The sequence below is a fragment of the Vicugna pacos genome, chromosome 4, assembly GCF_048564905.1.
Source record: "Vicugna pacos chromosome 4, VicPac4, whole genome shotgun sequence".
NCBI lineage: Eukaryota > Metazoa > Chordata > Mammalia > Artiodactyla > Camelidae > Vicugna > Vicugna pacos.
The window spans coordinates 58,974,291-58,994,272 of NC_132990.1; the positions used below are offsets into that span (position 1 = coordinate 58,974,291).

Below are 19,982 nucleotides of genomic sequence, written 5' to 3' on the forward strand. Positions count from 1 at the left end.
AAATCTGCTTAGCGTATATATCAGTTCATCATTAACTTTAACCAGAGAAAGGTGTTTCAAAGGAAGAAAGGCAGAATGATCCTGAGAACATTGCCTGTTTCTCTCTGCTCATCGTGTAAATCCATTTCTGGACTTTTCTTTGTAGGAACTCACATCTATCCCATAGGCTGCTACCCTTTCCTTCCCACATTGCTGAGGGAGGATTGAGGACTAAAGTTAGGATCCTTTACTTACAGACAAGGGGGCTTAAACACGCCTAATAGAATGGAGTGAATTGTTCAAGGTCAATCTGGACAGAGCTAGATCTCTGGCTCAGAGTACAGTCAACTCACTGCTTATAAGAGACCGAAATGTCCTAAAACCTCAGCAAATTCTTGCTTAAAGGTGAACTTTTTAATAAGAAGACTGAAAGGAGGAGAGGCTGTTTTTGACAAGACAGACTCTCTCCTCTTTCAGCTCACGGTGATTCTTTGCTTTTGCATTCCTTGAATCAAAAGCTAGGCAGTAAACACATGTCAAAAGGTCAAATTTCTTTTGTCCCACTTCTCATCATTATGGGTGTCAAATAAGATACCAAAGACTCATTCATGGCTGCTGTCTAGCCTAGTGGTTCAACTTTTCATTTTCACCTGTCCATTTTCCATCCATCCTTTCATCCATCCATCCATCTATCCAGTCAACAGAAACAACAGTGAAAATGACTTACTTAGTATTGCAAGGGAGAGGCAGTGAGATTCCTTCAAAGACTTAGAAACAAGGGAATGAGATAGGTCTTCATGGTTATCCTAGTAAAATTCTCACACAGTTGATGAGATTGACTAACAAAGGGAACATGCAGCGCTTTCCCCAAGGTAACCTTGCTATAACCTGGGGTGAACGGACTGGCAACAATGGCAGTTTAATAAGTGGAGACCATTGTGTTGTAGTTTTCTCTCTCCGGGAGAGACCTGTGTAGACAGAAAGAGGGTGGGCCACTCACCTTGAAAGAGGAAGAAGGAAAGCTCGGCAGTCCCAAAGGTGGTATACTGGGTGCTCCCCTGGAGAGAGACCCCAGCTCTTGGAGGTGCCGAGTGTCTATGCTCTGGTGAGGTGGGAGCTGCAGTAAGGTGTACAGGCATCGGGTGAAACTTCCCTTATGACTCTGCCTCTTTTTGTTCTGAGTCCATCCTCTCCAAATTAATTGAGTTATTTTAATATGAGGAAGGTGGTGCCTGACTGAGAGATATTATCACTTCAGGCACCAGAAGAGAATACGTTCTACTTTAAATCAGTTAATTGTTGACTGACCTTGAATAGCCTGAGTCATCTTCCCTGTGATCATTCAGTTTTGAGCTTGGCAGCCTCGCCCCTGGATGGTGATAAATTCATTGAGGTTGTAGTTCCCCCGTGAGCCCTTGGTGGAGACCCAGCCAGCTTCCTCCTGCCAGCATAGCAGCCGCGTCCACCCTTAATAATAGTCATCATTTTCTTGGAACGCCTAATATGTGCCTGGTCCTTTAAATACATGCCCCCAGTAATGACCACAAAGTGGGTCTTACTATCCTTGTCTTACAGGTAAGGAAACAAACTAGTGAGGTTCAGTAATTTGCCCAAGAACATAGAGGCTATAAATGGGGGAGCCCAACTGAACCCCAGGACTGTCTTCATAACCATGCTTTCTCCAGGACACTGTTTTCTTCCAGTGGACTAATTTATCTAGAGAGATACCAATGACCATCATCACTGTCTCTTTTACTCTAAGCAGATTTTCATGAACTCCAGAAAGTTTGGACCAGATGCAGATGTGCCACAGCGACTATTGGTAGTTCCTTGAAGTGGAAAATATTAAGAAACATGTCAGTAACTACCATTTATTTCACCATTTTTCAAAATCCCAAATGTGCTCTAAAAACAAAAATTATTCTCTGTGTAACGTTAAATGGAAAAGCATTAGAATTTGATTTCATATTTATTAAGATATAATTCTCATTACCAGATAGTCTACAGACACTTACTCTCATACAGTGAGCTATGAATTATTCAGACAGATTTACTGGCCCCCTATCAAAGCAAATAAAGAGAATGCAAGGCCATCATTTTGATATTTTTATATTTGATTAATATACTTGCTAATTGCAATATGTAGGGCTATACAGTAAGTCCACAAAGTGAAATATCATTACTTTTTATATGGATGATAAGCAAATTCTTTAAGGCAACGAAGGACCAAAGTATGAAATGTTGAAGTATTAGCTGCTACACCCCAGGGATTAGGAAACCTCCGGGTACTTTGAAGTCTTGGCCAAGTTAAACTTAGATTTCTTTTGACAAGATCCTTAACTATATTGAAGATCTAATATTTTTGATGTAAGAATTTCCAAGAAATGCTCACATATGGGACCAGTAAGCAATTTTAAGCTGTATTATTTTTGCTGATTATAAAAGGAAGGAATGTCCGATCATTGCAGTAGTGAAATTCAAAAGTACAGGAAAATCTAAGGAAAAAAATACCAGTTGTCTACTCACCACCCAGATATAACCCACTATATTTTTATAGGTCAAGACATGTAACCCTTACCGCAGGCCTCATCAGCCTGTGAGTAAAATGAAATTGCATTAACATTAGTATCCAAAATACATCAGCCTGCATCTCTTTTTTGATTTTTATATATGGGTTCTTTTAAATTCTCACACAAAAGTTTGTAATTTTTACGACGTGACATCTAACATTCATTTACTTTATGATTTCTGACCTTGATTCGTCCTTGGAAAGAACATCTCCATCTCAGACCTATGATGTTTCTTATTCTTCAATCGTTTTAGGATGAAAATCTAGAATTTATTTTCCTTCAAGGTATAAGATAAGAGTAGCTGCTTTTTACTGACGGTGAGCTGGTTGCCTCACCATGATTTACTGGTTAATTCATCCTTTCCCCCCACTGATTTAAATGTCTTCTTTATCATATACATATTTCTTACTTACACTCAAGTCCACCATCCATGGGTTCTTTTTATTCCATTAATCTTCCATTGCTATGCCAATGCCATTTGAATCTAACCCCTCTAGCTTTTTAATATATTATAATATTTCATAAGGTAGGAGTCATCATTATTCTTCTTTTGAAAAAATTGTCTTGGCTTTTTATTACATGGAAACAATTATTTATTTTTATCGTTTTTAATAATCGACTTGTGATGCTGTGAGTTTAAAACAATAAATCAATACTGTATTATACCAGACAGACCAAATCCTTTTGCCTGTTGGTTGAATTGCCAGAGATTTGTCTGTTTCATTGGTCAGTTCAAGGCCCCAGCAAAAGTAGGCTCTCGGTATGTGTTGCCACGCGAATCCCTCTGGGACGGTCACATTTATAAAGGTTTGTATGAGAGTCAGCATGGTCAGAATCCAGATGCTAATACCACAGCTTCAGTATATGAACTGCCTTTGAATTATTTATTCATGAACAGGAACCCTGACTTTCCTTCTAATCCAAGCTATGAAAATTGTCAGTATAGTTTAGAAACTACAGCCTTTTTGCTCCAGAAGACTGAATGAAAAGGAAAAATCAAACACTGAATTGTGACCCTGTGAGATATTTATTGTCAACCCACCAAGGTCATTTGCTGAATAGCCCAAAGGTCCCAAAGGAGACTTGCTTGCAAAGACATTATAGTGTCTCTCACTATTGTCAACCGTTGGGACTAATTTTAGACTTTTCCCAGTTATTAGTCTCTGTGAAAAGTCAAGTTCAAATTTTAAAATACTGACCAGGCAGTATTTTAAAAAACTTGAAGTCTCATCCTTTTCCCCATCACGTCTCCCCTGGACCTGAAAACAGAGACTGAGTGGAAGTTAAGAAGGGGTTTCTTCTACCAGAAGTCTTGGGTCAGCTTCTGTATGGACTGACTCATATAACAAAACTGCAAAACCAAACCAAGATCTCACTGGGAGTCAGTGGGGAGGAAGGAAAGTGATCAGAAGGAGAGGAAGCAGAATGGGTGAGACAGACACAGCCATTGCCCCCCCACCCATGTGTGAGCTGTTTCTTATTAGAAGATGGAGTTGAGCCAGATTCCCAACATCACCCACTAACACAGCCTCAGTCAGCTTTACCCAGATTACAGGTGAATGAAAGATTCAGAGCAAAAAGTAAAATCACAATGATGTAAGAAGAAATCACAGGTAAATAAGTCTTAGACTGAAGAAGTCTTATCTGATCATGACACCAAAGACAGAACTATACAGTAAAAAAAAAATTACTAGATACGACTTTATAAAAATAACAATCAGGAAAAAATTAGAGACTTACTAGCCCTGATTCAGCCCCTACTTCCCACTCTCCCCCACCCCAAACACTCCTCACTGCTTACCTGGATCCCCTTGAAAGGTTGCTTAACCTCACTTACCTTATCTATAGATTAAAAAGGTGTGATTAATTATGTTGCACACTTTAAATATATACAGTTTTATTTGTCAAGTATACCCCCAATGTAGCTGAGGGGAAAGAAAGGTTCAATTAGATTATCTTGACAGTCACCAAACTCTGTCCCATTTCCCAGCTATTACATTTGTCAGTCCCTCTACCTCAGATGTCCTTCCTTGGGTCTCAGCTCTCAGCTCAAATGTTCAAGAACTCAGACAGACCTTTCCCACCTAAAGTGTCCTCCCTCGGTCCCTGCTGGTCGCATCGTCCTGCCTACCCCTGCCATGCACGTGTCATAGTCTGAAGTTATCTTGCATCCTTGTTCATTGGGTTGAAGGGTTGATGAGAGTGGGAGCTTGCCTGTCTTCCTGAGTGGTGTCTTCAGGACCTGCTGGCAGAGTGACCGGCACGTAGGGACTAGGTGGGGACCCCGCTGCATCTGAGATGGGGACACAGGAGGAGAGACAGGTCTGCGAGAGGATCTGGAGTTCCTTTTACTAGCCAGTGGGAAAGCTTGTGTATTTTCCAGGCATTTGGACAGTCACAGGTCCTCATGCATTGCTATTCAAATTGTGTTCCTCGATCTGGCAGCATCACCTGGGGGTGGGTGGAGGGGGTTGTTAAAATTCAGATTCCCAGGCCCTATCCATGACTCATAGAAGCAACATACTTGGGGGTGGGGCCCCGGAATCTGTGTTTTAACAAGTTTGCCCCTTGCATAAGGGCATCCTGTATGCACACTGAAGCTTGAAAGCCCTGTTCTGGTTTTGTTTCCCGAAGCTGGACCGGCCCGCAGAGCAAGAACCAGATTTACTTCAGGAGCTCTCTCCATCCGGCCTTTCAGGAGTCCTCTCAGGGCTCCGTGTGTCCACCGCCAGCTCCCTGTCTGCTCTTTCTTTGTCTTGAATCTTCACACTTGTTTCTACTTGACAAATGCAAGCTTAGACAAAAAAAAAATGACATCTTTTTTTCTTGGATGTATGTTATTTGGACAATAATGGCTGAAAAAAGAAAACCTTTTAATCTTCACTTCTGCCAAGCTCTCTGCTTGTCACTAAATTCTGAAACACTCCGGTGGCCAATGGGAGCCGGAGCAGTCCAGGGAGGGTGATGCTTTTGGTGAGCATGCGCGATCAGCATGCACAGGGCCCTTCTATCTGAGACCCGAAGGCAGTCGGCTCTCAGAGTCCAGACAGGGCATTTGGAGAAGGTTAAGGCAGCCTCTGGGGGTATATGTAGTTGAATTGCTTGTTTCCCCTGCCAGCATTACTTTGGGGCCAAGTGAAAACTCAACTAAGAGTTTCTTTTTTGTAATGTTGAAACACCTTTGTGCCACCGACTTCCCTGAGACCAGGCCTGCTATCTCGTTCGGTTAATCCTCTCTTCCTGGCTCCAGCCATTGGGGACGTTTTGGTGATGTCGCTGCCGTATCCAGGGAAGAGATACATCTGGGGGCACATGTGCTTTGGGGGTTTACGGTCACCAGGCTGCTTTTGTCAGACTGATAGCTGGGGCTGAATCAGCCAGAAATGGGTGGTGGTGTGTTGGTCCCTTCCCTTGGTGGCAGGAGGCACTGTGTGAAGAAGAGCAGAGATATCATTCCCCGGAGCAGCCCCTTCTTGCATTTCATGAAGGCTTGGCTTGTACAGCCTCCCTTGCTGGGGCACAGAGAGTCGGGGCCGTCCACGGCTGCCTGTCTAGAAGGGCCACACACCAGATCCAAGGTCACCAGCACATCTATCTCCCAAAATCCTAATGAGGTTTTTATCTTCTAAGGGTTAAACTAGGTTAACATCCAACATTTCCTCACAGGAAGCATGCTGAAAGGTTGATACCCTCCTCCCAAGTAATTAGAGGGACAGAAAATCGAGAATTTCACAGTTCATCTACTCACTCATTCATCCACTGGAACTGGGCCATGTGGGACAGTGAGATGCAAAGGTGCATAAGGAGTGGTCCCAGCCTTTGAGGAGCTGGGGATCTAGATGGGGGACAGGCATAAAAAGAAATACTTTGAGGACAGTCTGTGCTCTAGAATGTGTTCTCCACTCTAGGAGCCACTGATCCTGCCAGCTGAAGTGAAGAAAACCTTCTCAGGTGGCACCTGCTCTTTCTCAGGTAAAAAGAGAAGGGACCGAGGGAACAAGATGAACATCAGTAATAAACATTTCTATGGTATTAAATATGGGCCTGGCACTTTTAATGTATAAACTCATTTAAATCCTCATAAGATGCTTCTGAGATGAGCACAGTTGTGTCCATTTTATAGACGAGGAAACTGAGGCTCAGTGAGGCTAAGGGCTTGTCCAGCGTCACACAGATAGTAAAGGGCAGACTGGCTCTGGAATCCAGCTGTTCACCACTGTTCAGCACAGCCTCTCGCAGCATGCGAGCACGGTCTCCATGGGGAGTTTTGAGTGGCTTGAGTAGAGAACGGTGCTTCTGTACTTTTTTTGCCTTAGGAAGAGCAACCAATGAACCCCACCCATTCCCACTTCCCAGTCGGGGGGAAAAAGCTCTGTGATAAAGCTTTGGAGAATGTAGTAATTTGCTAAGGCCGCCATCTCAAATACCACAGAGCGGGTGGCTTAAACAACAGAAATTTATTTTCCCATAATTCTGGAGGCTGGAAGTCCAAGATCAAGGTGTCAGCAGGGTGAATTTCTTCTAATGCCCTCTCCTTGGCTTGTACATGGATGTCTTCCTCGGGTGTCTTTATCTTTCGGTCTTTGTCTGCAAACTAATCTCCCTTTTTTTTTTTTTAGAAGAACACCAATCATATTGGGTTAGAGCCGACCCCAATGGCTGCATTTAACCTTAACTACCACTTTAAAAACCCTATTTCTAAATAGTCACATTCTGCAGTAGTGAGGGTTAGGACTTCAATATGTGAATTTTGGGGGGACAGTTCAGCCCATAAGAGAGCCACCAAGATACACAAATTGTACTGTGAGCTTTCACAGATGATTTTGTATTATTAAACAATGCCCTGTAAACTTTAAGTACTTTTTTACTACTACTTAGTCGTTGTTACAAACTATTTATATATAACACACTTACCAGCAAGGTGTCAGCAATGATATGTAACTGTTTAAGCGTCCTGGGATGAAGGGATGGTTCCTGTCTATGATCACTTTAGCAGTACAGTTAGGAATTGCTTACATGAGCACAAACTCATGTCTTTAATTAATGGAGAGCTAAAGGAAAAGTGCTATAAATACACCTCTCTACGCACTATAAAAGTGACTGAACGGATCTCTACCAAGTGACTTGTAATTAAAAAGGAAGAATAACACCAGTGAAAACCATGGCTACCTGGATGCCAGACTGATGACGTGTGGCTAACAAAAGGTCCATCCAGAAATGCAGGCATTCCAGCCATCAGAACTTGCTCCTGTACCACCAGCGGGGTCTCCACGGTGCTGAGTGGCTGCTGGGCTTCTCAGTAGAATGGCAGATCAGAACCATTAATGAATTCTAACTTACTAAATTTTGGTAATTTTTAGTAACTCATTTGATAGGTTCATATCAAGTAGCCCTTACTCCTGTGTAGAATGAGAGTCTGTGGAATTGTGTACCTTTTGCTTAGAAGAGCTATAGAAAAGACACTCTAATAATATGAATTGTGTGTCCACAATGTTAATTATTCCATTCTCTTGCTAGCCGTCATGCTATCTCCCTTTCTTTCACTGCCTCACCCCACCTAATGAAATCAAACAAGATTCTGATAGAGGTGATGTCAGGGAGCCAGAGAACCCAGCGCTTACCCTGTGCCGACTGGCTTCAGCCATTATTCCTGTCCTTGCTGGGAAGAACCCGTCATGTGCCCTTCTTCTGGCAGAACTGGTGATATGTCCTCACGGCGGTCCATTCCCGTCATGACCACTGACCTGCCCACAGGGATGGTCGGCTGTGATGCCCAGGGTCCAGCGTCTGCAGACATCCCATAGCCACCATCTGCCATCTAAGAGCCATGCAATGGAAACCCCAGTCAAAAGTCCTCTCCGCACCTTCCATGCCTTGCTGTTCACTTTAGGGAACTGCCTTTCTCCTGAGCTGTTTTCATTTCCCTTCTCAAAGCACTACTCAGTCATTCCCTCCCAACCGTTGACCCCAAACACAAAAACTTTTCATTTTACTTCACGATTATATTAGGACATCGGCGCAGGTGGGGTGCATGATTTTAACACCATTTAGACCACTGCTGAGATGGTTGGGAGTCATTAAAGAGGTTTTCAAGAAGAGGCGTGACATAGATTAATCTTTTAAAAAGACCACGTTAAGATGGACTGGACATCAAGTGATCTTGGGAAATATTATAATGGAACTGGATTTGCACAGAAAATTGTCCTTATTTTTTAGAAACTCATACTGAAACATTTATGGGTGAGATGTCACAATGTTACTTCCTTTAGAAGGCTTCGGTGGAAAGAATATGTGGGAAAATACAGCAAAATGTTTACAACTGTTAAATCTAGCTAAGGTTAACACAGGCATTCATCGTGCCATTTCCTCTATTTTTCTGTATGGTTTCAAAGTTTTTAATAACGGAAGTGTGGAAATCCATCCTTCTGACGACTCTCTGGGCTTTGGGTGGAAGGCAAGGAGGGGGCCAAGTTAGGAGGGATTCAGGTGGACACCGATGCGGGGCCCAGCTAAAAAACCATGGCGCAGAGCGGAGGGTGTGGACTGAAAGGTACCATCTGGTCTGTTCTCTTGGCTCATTCCCACAGTCCAAAGTGCTTCGGGAAAAATGGCTGCTGCAGGGGATCCCCGCTGGAACTGCCGAAGAGGAGGAAGCCAGGCGGCGGCAGTCTGAGGAGGATGAGTTCAGAGTCAAACAACTTGAAGATAACGTTCAGAGGTACGTGGTTTCCGACCCCGCGGCCCCAGGCTGTGGCTTGACATGCAGTAACCACTACTCTCCTCCAGGGGGCTCTTCTCAATGCCCTCGCCTTTTCCCAGGGCTTTAGAGTTACCTTCCTAAACAGAGCGTGTCCTTCGTTACCACTGGAACTTCCCCAGGTAACCCAGAGTTACTGCTTTGAGTAATAATTATTTTACTGGGCTGTCACACAGACAGCAATGTCTTCATGGACCAACTTGGTGTGGCAAGCAGCTTGCCCCTTCACGAAATGGCCTCCTTTGGAGTTCTTTTGTCAGCTTTTGTCTTTTTTCCTCCTTGAGCTCAGGCTGTTAGCTGTCATTGCTGCTGTAGTGGGTCTGTTTTCCAATTTGCTACATTTGATCAGTTTGAAATGGGAAAACTGTAGCCAGGGGTCTTGGAATTCAAACTGTGATGGCACCCTTGTGGTTAATGTAACTGTGTTCTAAAAGTTAAGTTTGTATTGTCTAGTTTCAGTGCTCAGAGGGTAAATCGTTCCTTTACGGTCCATAATCAGGTCCTGAACATTTCACTCTGAGTGATGAGTGACCTTCATATGGCCTGTGGCTGGCCAGGCTCATACAAAAGCAAAAAAAAAGTGTAGGTTTCCACTTGGGAACTGTAGCCATGCCAGGTCCCAGGATACCTAGCCAGAGACAGGAGATGCTGGGGAAGGTGATGAGTGTAGATGCCTTAGAACGAAATCTCCCCTCCACCTTATCTCACCAAACTCTGCTGGGAATCTCATCCTGGAGAGCTTCGTCTCTTTCTGCTGAAGTTATGAGCTCCTTTTAAATACAAAGAGTTTAACTAACTTGCTACCAGCCCTTTACAACCAAGAACGAATGAAGCCAGTGAGAGTACCTAGGGGACTCCAGTAGCATCACCCAAGGGAAAAGACCCAAAGGCCTGTGTCCCTACTTGGCTTGAGCCCTAATGTCCCTTAAAGAGTTCTCAGAGCAGCCTGGCCAAGCTTTGCTTGTAGGGGAAGCTGACTAAGAAAAGGTTTATGTGGGATGTGTGTGTGTGCTCAGACATACACACATGTGTGTTTGTGAAAATATACATGTTTGTACACACTTTTCCTTAGAATACAAAGGGTCTTTAGAGGCTAAACGATTGTATATATAATATATATTATACATTATACATATATAATTATACATGTAATATATGTATAAACTAAATGTACAGTTGGAAGAAGGAAATTTTAATCCTCTATATACTGTATTAAGCTTGCAAGGACAAGTACCTCCAGGATCCCAGGAAAGGAAAGGATGTCCTGTGAGAAGCCCAGAAACTAGAAAAGGGAGGGGGCAGGATGAAGTAACTCAGAGTCCTGAGCCTTGGAGACTCCCTCTCCTCAGCAGTGGCCTGACTTGCTGCATCTCAGACAAGATGTGGGAGTCAAGGATTATCGGAAATCTTGACAGTAGATTGGAGCGGACAAGGCAGTGCCAAGAAATGGTTTTACAGGAGGTTGGTTTTTAAGTCTCCAAGTGGCAAGTCCATGGTGCTTTCAGCAGCAGTGACAGTTGACACCATACAGCATCGCTTGGACTTCACTCTGGTTAAAAGTTCCAGTTGGTTTCCTGTCTCTTTCTTACTGGTTTTATGGAATCATGACAGAGGAGTCCGGCATAAGCAGGTGTTCCTTAGCTGATTGTGGAGTGAAAGGGTTGGAGCTGGTGCACTGTGAACCGGGGTGCCCCCACCTGGCAGAGGGAGCCTGGGAGATTACTCAAAAAAGGAGTTGGCAAAATCCTAGAAACCTAATGGCCTGGGCTCCATTCACAGCAAGAACCATGGTTCAGGCTCAGGCTCAGGTTCAGGTGGGGCTGCGTTGTGCTGCTGAGATGTTCTGGGCAGGAGTGAAAACGCGGAATGAGAATTGCAGGCCCCCTCTTATGTGGAGGGAGACAGTGGGGATGGGCAGAAAATTTGATTTAAAACCTTTTTTTTAAACCTGGATATCTTTTCTCATTGAGCCTGACATGTCCATTGATTTCCTCTAATAGATGTTATAGAGAACGAAGGAGGAAAGGATTTGGAAAATAGGATAAAACTAGTTACATGACCTTTCCTGGTTTTCTTAAATGTCATCAGAAAACATGGTCTTAGAGGGGGAGGGTATAGCTCAGTGGTAGAGTGTGTGCTTAGCATGCATGAGGTCCTGGGTTCAATCCCCAGTAACTCCATTAAATAAGTAAATAAATAAACTTAATTAACTTCCCTCCCCCCCAAAAAGCCCCCCCCCAAAACAAACAAAAAGATAAGAAAACGTGATTTTCAACCAAATTGGCAGTTTCACTTTGGCTTGAATACAAATATATCATTGTTCTGGCCCCGTGGGTGGTAGCTGTCACCTGTGGGATAGGCTATGACAGGACATGTGGAAGCAGTGTCGGAATTGAGACTCTGTGTTGGCTAAATTAATCACTGGAGTGAGGTGTGAGAGTTAGGGGCTAGCTCATGGTTCAGGTGGGCGTGACCATACCCCATAAAGTAAAGAAAATCTCTTTTTATCTTTTGAGTCAATAGAAGAAAGAGCTCATTCGATGCATGCAGGCAGTCTCTTGGGGACCATTTAGGAGATAGAATCCCAAGCCAGAAGGAAAGAAATTGTAACAGCCTAAAGGGGTAGGGGTGGGGTGCTTAGGCCTGGATCAAGTAGCATTTCCTTCTGCCACAGTCATGGCTTTGCTGGACGTGGGCCACACGGGCATCGACCATTTGCTGGGCGAGGAGCTATGTTCCCTGGAGCTGCTTTTCTGTAGGGGCAGGCCTGCCAGTGGACGTCACCTCCTCCTTAGGGCCTCCTAGATGTCAGTTTCTGCCACCCCTCATCCTACTTGCTGCTTCCCTTTTCTAATGTTTAGCACCTTAAAGCTCCAGTTCCAAGGGAAGAAAGCAGCTCTCCCCCCTCCTCCTTGAAAGGATACTCAGTCATTTAAGACATTTAGCTGAAGTCAAGCATCTGTTCTCTCTCTTGAACTCTTAGTCATTGAACTGCTCTAAAAGTTTATTGTAAACATATGCATCCTGCAGTTTTACAAAGTCTTTGTGGATTGGCTGGCCTGCCTCTGTTAATTTTGGCTGAGCTCGGCTAAGTGACTCTAAGCTGCAGATTGGATGAGTCTGCTCCTCCTTTCCCTGCATGGATGAACTAAGCATGACAATTTCCTTTCATGGCAACGTCAGAGGTGAAGTGGGGCTGAACAGGCATAAGGCATGGGCTCAGAACTGCCCATGAGCCAGTAGCCAAAGCGAGTTGATGGCCAATCTCAAAATCCGGGGGAGGAGATGGACCGTCTGCCTTTAGTGGAAGGAACTCAGAGTTACGGGGCAAAGGTACAGATACAGGAAAGGGTGAAAATGGGGACTAATACTGCCATCTTCTGCAATACTGAAAGTGATTGTTTGTTTGAAAACTGCAAGCATGTGAGAAAACTTACCAAAATTAGCAAAAGTACAGAAAAGCTAATGAATGAGAAAGAAGATGAACTAAAACAACTCTAGAATTCAGAGGGAAAACAAGAAGAGAATAAAAGAAAATCATTAAAAACTCTCTATGAACATGATTTTTCAGGCTCTTAAACAAATGCATGTTCATGGTTGAATTTTTTAAGTTATGAAAAGTCTAAAAAGGAAATAAAAATAATTACTATCTCACCTAAAAAAAGAGAGAGAGAGAAAGTCTGAGTGGCTTTGAGGTCAAATTCCAAATCTGATCTTTCATAATAGGAATCCTGGAAACTGTAGATCAGATGTAGCAGAAGCACTAAACAAAGGAATTCTAAAGGAAAATGTCTTTGAAGCAAAGCATTAAGTGGTAGATCTTTATATTTTAGTCCACTAGTCTAAGTCCCTCCCCGCAACAAATAGCTTTTCCTAAAGAGATATATGAACTCTCTTCAAACTATAAAGTGTATTAGTTTGGTTGTGCCCTGAAGGTCTATTAGTCCCTCTTGGCGAACCAAGAGTAGCTTGAAGAACCTACAGAAGCAAGAGAATAACAATCAAAGAGCAAGGTGAATGCCTCCGAGGAAATATTTTGGGAAATCTGGGTCGTTTAGTTTAGAACAGAAGATAATGTTAGCAACCTAGCTCAGAACTTCAAGTGTACGTAGGATTTCCGCTGCATCTTAATTCTTTAGGTCTGGGCCATTCTGAGTAGGATAAAGACTTAAGCATGAGAATTTGCACGTAGGCATATGTCTGTTTCCCTAGATAGCTTCAGGAAGAAAGAACATAACCACCTTCCTCATTCTGATTCTAAAACTCTTTACAGTACCAGTAGCCGTGCAGGAAGTTCCAGGTTTACAGACATGTTTTTTTCCAGAATGTTACCTGTACATTGGTGGTGGTTCAGATCTGAGACTGTTGTCTCTCTTTTAAGGCTATTATATGAGGTGCTTAGGTTTCAAGGGATGCCCACACGGACAGGAAGGAAGGAGGGAGCGGAGAGAGGGAAGGAAGGGAGGAAGTTGGGGGAGGGGAGAAAAATGTGCCTAGACTATTAAATCTGGGCATTAGAATCATCCAGGGAAGCTTTTTAAAAATACAAATTCCCAGGCCTCACTCCGGGAAATTTGGGTTCAGTGACCGAGGTGAGGAGCCCTGTAATTTATGTTGTACAAAGACTGCTCAAGGTCATTCTTTTGCAAGGTCAGGTTCAAGAGCAATTGCTATGAATGGAAAAAAGATCATAAATGAAATCCGATTTTAATACCTGTAAACCCCCCAGGGAAGTGAGAAGTAGTGTTTATAAGAAAATTGATTTCACACAAACAGATAAAGAAGGTTAACCCTGACCCTTGATTTCAGACTGATTCAAAGCCTTAGTGCTCAAGGAAATTTGACCCCAGCTTTGGGACTCCTGTAGGTGGGAGTGGAGCTGTGTGTCTGGTGAGAGTAAGGTCTCTCGCCATGGGCCCCAGCGGGGAGCCAAGTTTCCATTTGAACTTACTAGAAACCAGAAGTAAAATAGGCTTAAAAAAAAAAAAGGTTGAAATCGTTGAAAACAAAATCTGTACATAGATTTCTTTTTTCTTTTTCTTTTAAAAAGAATGTTGGATGTCGCATCTTCTGTATGCTCTATGTCCTGTGGAGTGCCATATTGAGAAAGTCCAAAAGATTGTTTCTGGCTTAGGCCCATCAGCAACTATTGTCCCTGCCGTCACTGTAGGTGGTGGGTCCCAGGAGGCCACATGTGGGTTTGACATCGATGCTTTCAGAGATTTTAGGCAGTTAGATCTGCACTAACCCTGTTTACTTCACGTCTGCTCCAAGCAACAAGTCTTATCTTTTGCCTTGTGATTTTCCTACCTAAGAGTCTTTTTCTGATTTCACCAGGTTTTATTTAAGTGTTTGAAATAAAATGTTCTTAACTTTCTTTGATTAGTGAAAAGTATGGGGAAATTTTGTGTGTTCCCCCCCGACCCCCTCCTTGCCACCTTGGAATTACCCCAACGAGGATGAGAAGCTTCTTGGAGTAGTAAATGAAAATGCAACAAAGTGTCACAAAGGCAGGGTGCTAGCTCTGCTGGTAATTTGCTGTGTGACTTTGGGCAAGTCTCTCGTCCTCTCTGGTCTCGGTTTCATCATCTCTTCAGTGAGATGTCCCTCAGGATCTTCCAGCTATGATGTTCTATGATCCTTTAATTTGGGAGGTTGGCTAGAGATTCCTTCTTCTGAACAGATATACGTGTGTAGAGAAATATTGTGGAAGGAAGTAGTTTTGGAGACTGGCCAGAATTGGGGAAAGAGGTTGGGGAAAGAGGTTAAGTTCTCAGGAAACAAAAGCTCCCTGTGTAACTGACTCATCCCAGAGGTGATTCATTCTTCTAAACAGCTGTGTCAGTTCGAAAACATGTCACATCAGAATATTCATTGAATAAAACATTGAAGTCGCAGTTGCTAACCCAGAGAAGGCCATGCAACCTTTTAGAAAGAAAATTCAAGATGCAAGCAGACTGGTTCATTTCTTCTTCTGACTCAAGATTCTTTGAGTGCCTCTGTTGGTCTCTGATGGATACCAGACTTCACTTAATTTTCCACATTCTTAAGGCGCTCCAAGCAGAGGACTGGCGGCATCAGGCATGAGCTTGTGTGTGTTTTATTATGAGATTTCAGCAACCAGGAAGATGGCAGTCACCCACAAATAGCTGTTCTAGGAAAGGCGACCACAGAAATGCTCATCGGAATCACAATGGACACTTGCTCAGGATTCAGTGTGTTCTTTCTAGTTGCTATTTTTAATGCTGTGATGCACTGTTCTCTCTCGACAGGGCATGGAACACTCCACATTGGCATTCCACATCTGTGTGCTGCCAGCCACCCTCGACAGTCTACACCTGTTCTCATTCCCATTGTTTTTTGTTTCACCAAAATGAATCTCTATATACTATAAACCATATGGTGATACAATGGTAGCCCTATGTCGTCTAATATTCATTGGTCCCTTCCTCTGTTCTGGGTACTGACTTAGCATTTGGGCCTCCATGAATTTATTAATATTCTCATTTTATCCCCAGAGTACTCCCATGAAGAGTGGTGATGACAGTGATGCCCATTATACAGTTGGGAGAACTGAGGCTTAGGAGATAAAGTCACTTGCTGCCCCAAATGACCTCATTAAGAAATGAAAGAGCCAGTTTAAAGAGCCAGTATTTGAACTCAGCTCTGCCTAACTCCAAAACGTTCTCAAAAAATCTCAACAGCAGTTGTTATTTTAAGCTGGAAATCTCTTGAGACCTGTGATATTCAGTGAGATCACACTGACGTTTACCTGGTGCTGTAGGTGGATGGCCAGATCCACGTGCTCCTTCCTCCTCAGCCCCCACAGATGCCTTTTTAGGAAGTGGTGTAACAGATGGGCAGAGACCTCCAAGGTGCTGGGTTTGGATCCATTGTAAGTGGTCATCGTCACTGGGGAGGCTGCCCCCTTCAGGTTCTTTCTGGAAGTACAGGTTCCATTTTAGGCTCGATTCTCTGAAGTCCTTTGCTCCCAAGTACACATTCTTGGTTGCATCCAGCCTAAATCTCTGCTGGAAACGGTGTGTGGCTACGGAAGGGGCTCCCAGCATAGCATACTGGTTAGGAACCTGGACCTCGGAGTTTGATCGACCTTGGTTTGAGCCCTAGCTCTGCATTTATGAGTTGTTTGATCTTGGACAAGCCCTGTAACCTCCTCTCTGGACTTGAGTTTCCTCACCCAGACATACACTGGGGACAGCAGTGCCCACTGTGAAGAGTTACTGCGATATGTGGAGATCACGTGCATCTGTGAAGTGCCAGGTACTGCAAGCTGTCAGGAAGCAAGAGTAGTTCTATTGTTATCGTTTTCTTCTCTATCCTTTTAGAGAGAGTTTCCGACAGTAACACAACTGACATCTTGGACCAGATAATTATTTATTGTACGGGCTGTGCTTTGCGGGATATTTAGCAGCATCCCTGGTCTCTACACAGTAGATGCCAGTAGCACCCCACCCCCACCCCAGTCATGACGATCAAAAGTAGCCTCAAGCATTGCTAAATGTTTCCGGCAGTTGAGGAGGGGTGCAAAATATTCCCCCATTGAGAACCGCGGCTCTAAAGCCTGTAGTTCCAGGTGTTGATACTAAGATAAGAATCACCCCATCAGGTAGCTTCAGAATACAGAGCCCTCAAAAGATTTATGAAGGTAACATTACTGATTCTCAGTGCAGAATGACATAAAGCGTTCCACTTGCTTGAAAATATGAGTCTTCTCTCAAGCACCGAGCCATGAAAGTCAGTTCTGCGTTAAAAAAAAAAAAAGTTGATTTTTTTTGGCATCCCATGCTATGCTGATTTTGCAAAGGCAGTGATTTTATGACAGCTCATAAAACCGTAGAATCGTAGAGCATGCATAACTGAGGTGTTATCTGCATCACCTTGTATCTGATACTTGAATTTGCAATGAACCCAGTGAGTGGGAGTCAGTAGACAGTCTCTCCCCAAAGGCTGAAAGTGACAGGCAGCTCACTTCCCCTCAGAATAACACCCAAGTCTACACTGGAGCAGCTCTCGTTATCACGAAGGGTCCTCCCTTGGGATGAAAGTTAGATTCTCTGCAGTTTTCCCCCTGCTCTCTGGTCCCTACCCTGCCCACTGGGGACCACACAGAAAAGTCCCTCTTTATAGATTCTGAAATCTGGATGCTTCTGGCTTGTGGTCAGCCTAGGAAGGGAGCAGGTGAAGGAGGAAGCACTCTGAAGTTGCGCTCAAACACATCTGCCTGTGTTGCATGTGTTTTCCAGTGTCAGAAGCCAAAGGGTCTACTGCCTGGTGTTTCCCAAGCATCTCGCCTTACTCTGGTTTTGTAGGTTCCATTTTCATTGTCTCATTATTGGTCAGGTAGATTAGGTTTATTTCTTTCTTTCTTTCTTTCTTTTTTTTTTTTTAGATTAGGTTTAAAATGTCCAAAACGATGAAAACAGTGGGAGAATTTGATTCATACACTGAGACAACGGAAGAGCCACATTTGGGGGAAATGCTTGCATCTTCCAGCCCTTGGAGCAATGGCTGTAGTTGAAGGAATTATGTGAAGGCAACTTTCTTGGGAGCTGGTCCCAGCCTTTTTGGTCTTTGATTGCAATGCCTCAAGTGTCCTCTCTCCAAGTGCTTTGAAAACAGTACTTTCTTCTGTCCCAGTAGCTTATAATACGGTCACGTCTAATGCCTCTGAATTCTTGATGAAACGAAAACATCAAGGGTCCTATTGATATTTTCTTCCACGGCCTTCACCAGCTGTGCACCAGTTGTGCATTCTGAAGGCGATGGAGGGTCTCGGGCCCTTTCCAGCAAGGACAGTCTAGGATTTTACAACACAAGGTTCTTACAGTCGAGTCTGAAATACAACAGAAATGTATTTTCTCATAGTTCTTGAGGCCAGAAGTCCAAAGTCCAGTTGTCAGCAGGGCTGTGCTTTCTCCAGAGGCCCTAGAGGAGGGTCCTTCCTTGCCTCCTCCTGCTTCTGGTGGCTCCAGGCATTCCTTGGCTTGTGGCCGCATCACTCTGGCCTCTGTCTCCATCTTCATATGGCCTTCTCTTCTCCTCTTCTGTCTCTTACAAGGACATTTGCCATTGGATTTAGAGCCCGTCCAGATAATCCTAGGTAATCCCATCTAAAAATCCTTAAGTTAATTACATCTGCAAAGGCCCTTCCCCCCACCCCAATAAGGTCATAGTCACGGTTCCAGGGTTAGGATGTGGACATATCTTTTTAGGGGGCCCTCATCCAGCACAACACACCCTGTGTATATACCCCAAGTGCCTAGAATACTGTCTGGTACTTAGTAGGTTGCTCTCAATAAATATTTTAAAATTTAATTTATCTTTATCAGCTTTAGGTCATCCATAGGATTGTCGTGAGTTTCAAAACCAATGTTTATGTCTAGAGATGGCGTAGGGCTGTGTTTACAGCGAAGAGCATTAACATTCCACTTGCTGTCTGCGTAATCTTAGGCGAGTTCTTTCAGCTTCTCTCTACTTCAGTTTCCTCTACTAGAAAAAAAAAAAGAAAAGGTAATGATAATGAGACAAACTTTATTGGGTAGTGATGACGATTAAATTAATGTATGTGAAATGCTTTAGAAAGTGTTTAGCCTGGGACTTGGTGCCCAATGGGTTTTAGTTTTTATTATGAAAATAAAAGAGTGAAGTGACATTGCACAATATATAAATAACCCCCAATTATCTATTTTATTAGACTCCCTCCTCACTCTCAGAAACAGCTGAGGGGGACGCCACTGCCCTAAGCGTAGCCTGCTGTTTAGAAGTCCGCCCCAGCTGAACATGTCAGTCTGGTGACTTGGAGCACCAACCCTCACCCCTGGGAGGTCCAGGGAAGAGGAGGGAAGGAGGCAGGGAGCCCAGCGCTGAAAGCTGCTGCCTTGCAGGGGCGAGAAGCAGCTTCTGTGCCCAGGGTTCCCTCCTGGTTGCCTCTTGCTCTGTGATCGACTCCTGTCTATTACCCTGAGACCCTCAGCAGGAATTCCAGGGCTTCCCAGGACCCATCAGCTAAAGTAGAGGATGAAAAAGAACAACTCCAAGGTCAGAAGAAGTAGGACAATATGATAGATGGATTTGAGAAGAATTCCGACCAATTGTGGGACAGACTTGATTGAATAGTGTGAGAGGCTGGAGTTATCTCAGCAGGTTATTTAAAAAAAGAAGTAACATTGTACTTTCCAGTTACTTATTTTAAAAAAAATCATCTAGGTTGTTGGAGTGATGCCCTGCTCAGGTCCTTAGGAGATCTGCTTTGTTAGAGAAAAATGGCTAAACCCAGTGCTATTTAAAGTATGGTCCATGGACCACTTCCCGTCAGGCAACTATTTATTACCAGTTCATTACCAACTGTTTATGACCAGTCATTATCAGTCTATGACAGATGAGGACAGAAATTGCCAGAAAGGTGTTTGGAAACTTTAATGGCAATTTGACGTTGTCATGACAACCAAGCAGATGCTCAGTGGATCCATCTCACTGAATAGACCAGCTTGGGGGTCATCGTGTTCCTTGGTGAGCTGCAGTGTCCTGACCTACTGTTGTATTGGTCCTGATGGGTTGGGATTAAACCCTAGTCCTTGACCACAGAGAATTTAAGAAACACTGCTGCAGAGCAAATGCCAGAGAGATAAATATGTCCCTCAAGATCACAGTTTTTG

The 19,982-nt window shown here is 43.7% G+C and overlaps 1 protein-coding gene across 5 annotated transcripts in view; it reads left to right on the plus strand.

Annotated features, from left to right (window-relative positions):
• Positions 1-19,982, plus strand: part of PALM2AKAP2 (PALM2 and AKAP2 fusion) — a 418,898-nt gene that overhangs the window by 176,547 nt on the left and 222,369 nt on the right. For all 5 annotated transcript variants that reach the window (XM_072959888.1, XM_072959891.1, XM_031677399.2 and 2 more), the window contains one exon: positions 9,137-9,267. In XM_072959888.1, coding sequence (XP_072815989.1) covers positions 9,137-9,267 — 131 coding nt within the window. The remainder of the gene's footprint in view (positions 1-9,136; positions 9,268-19,982) is intronic.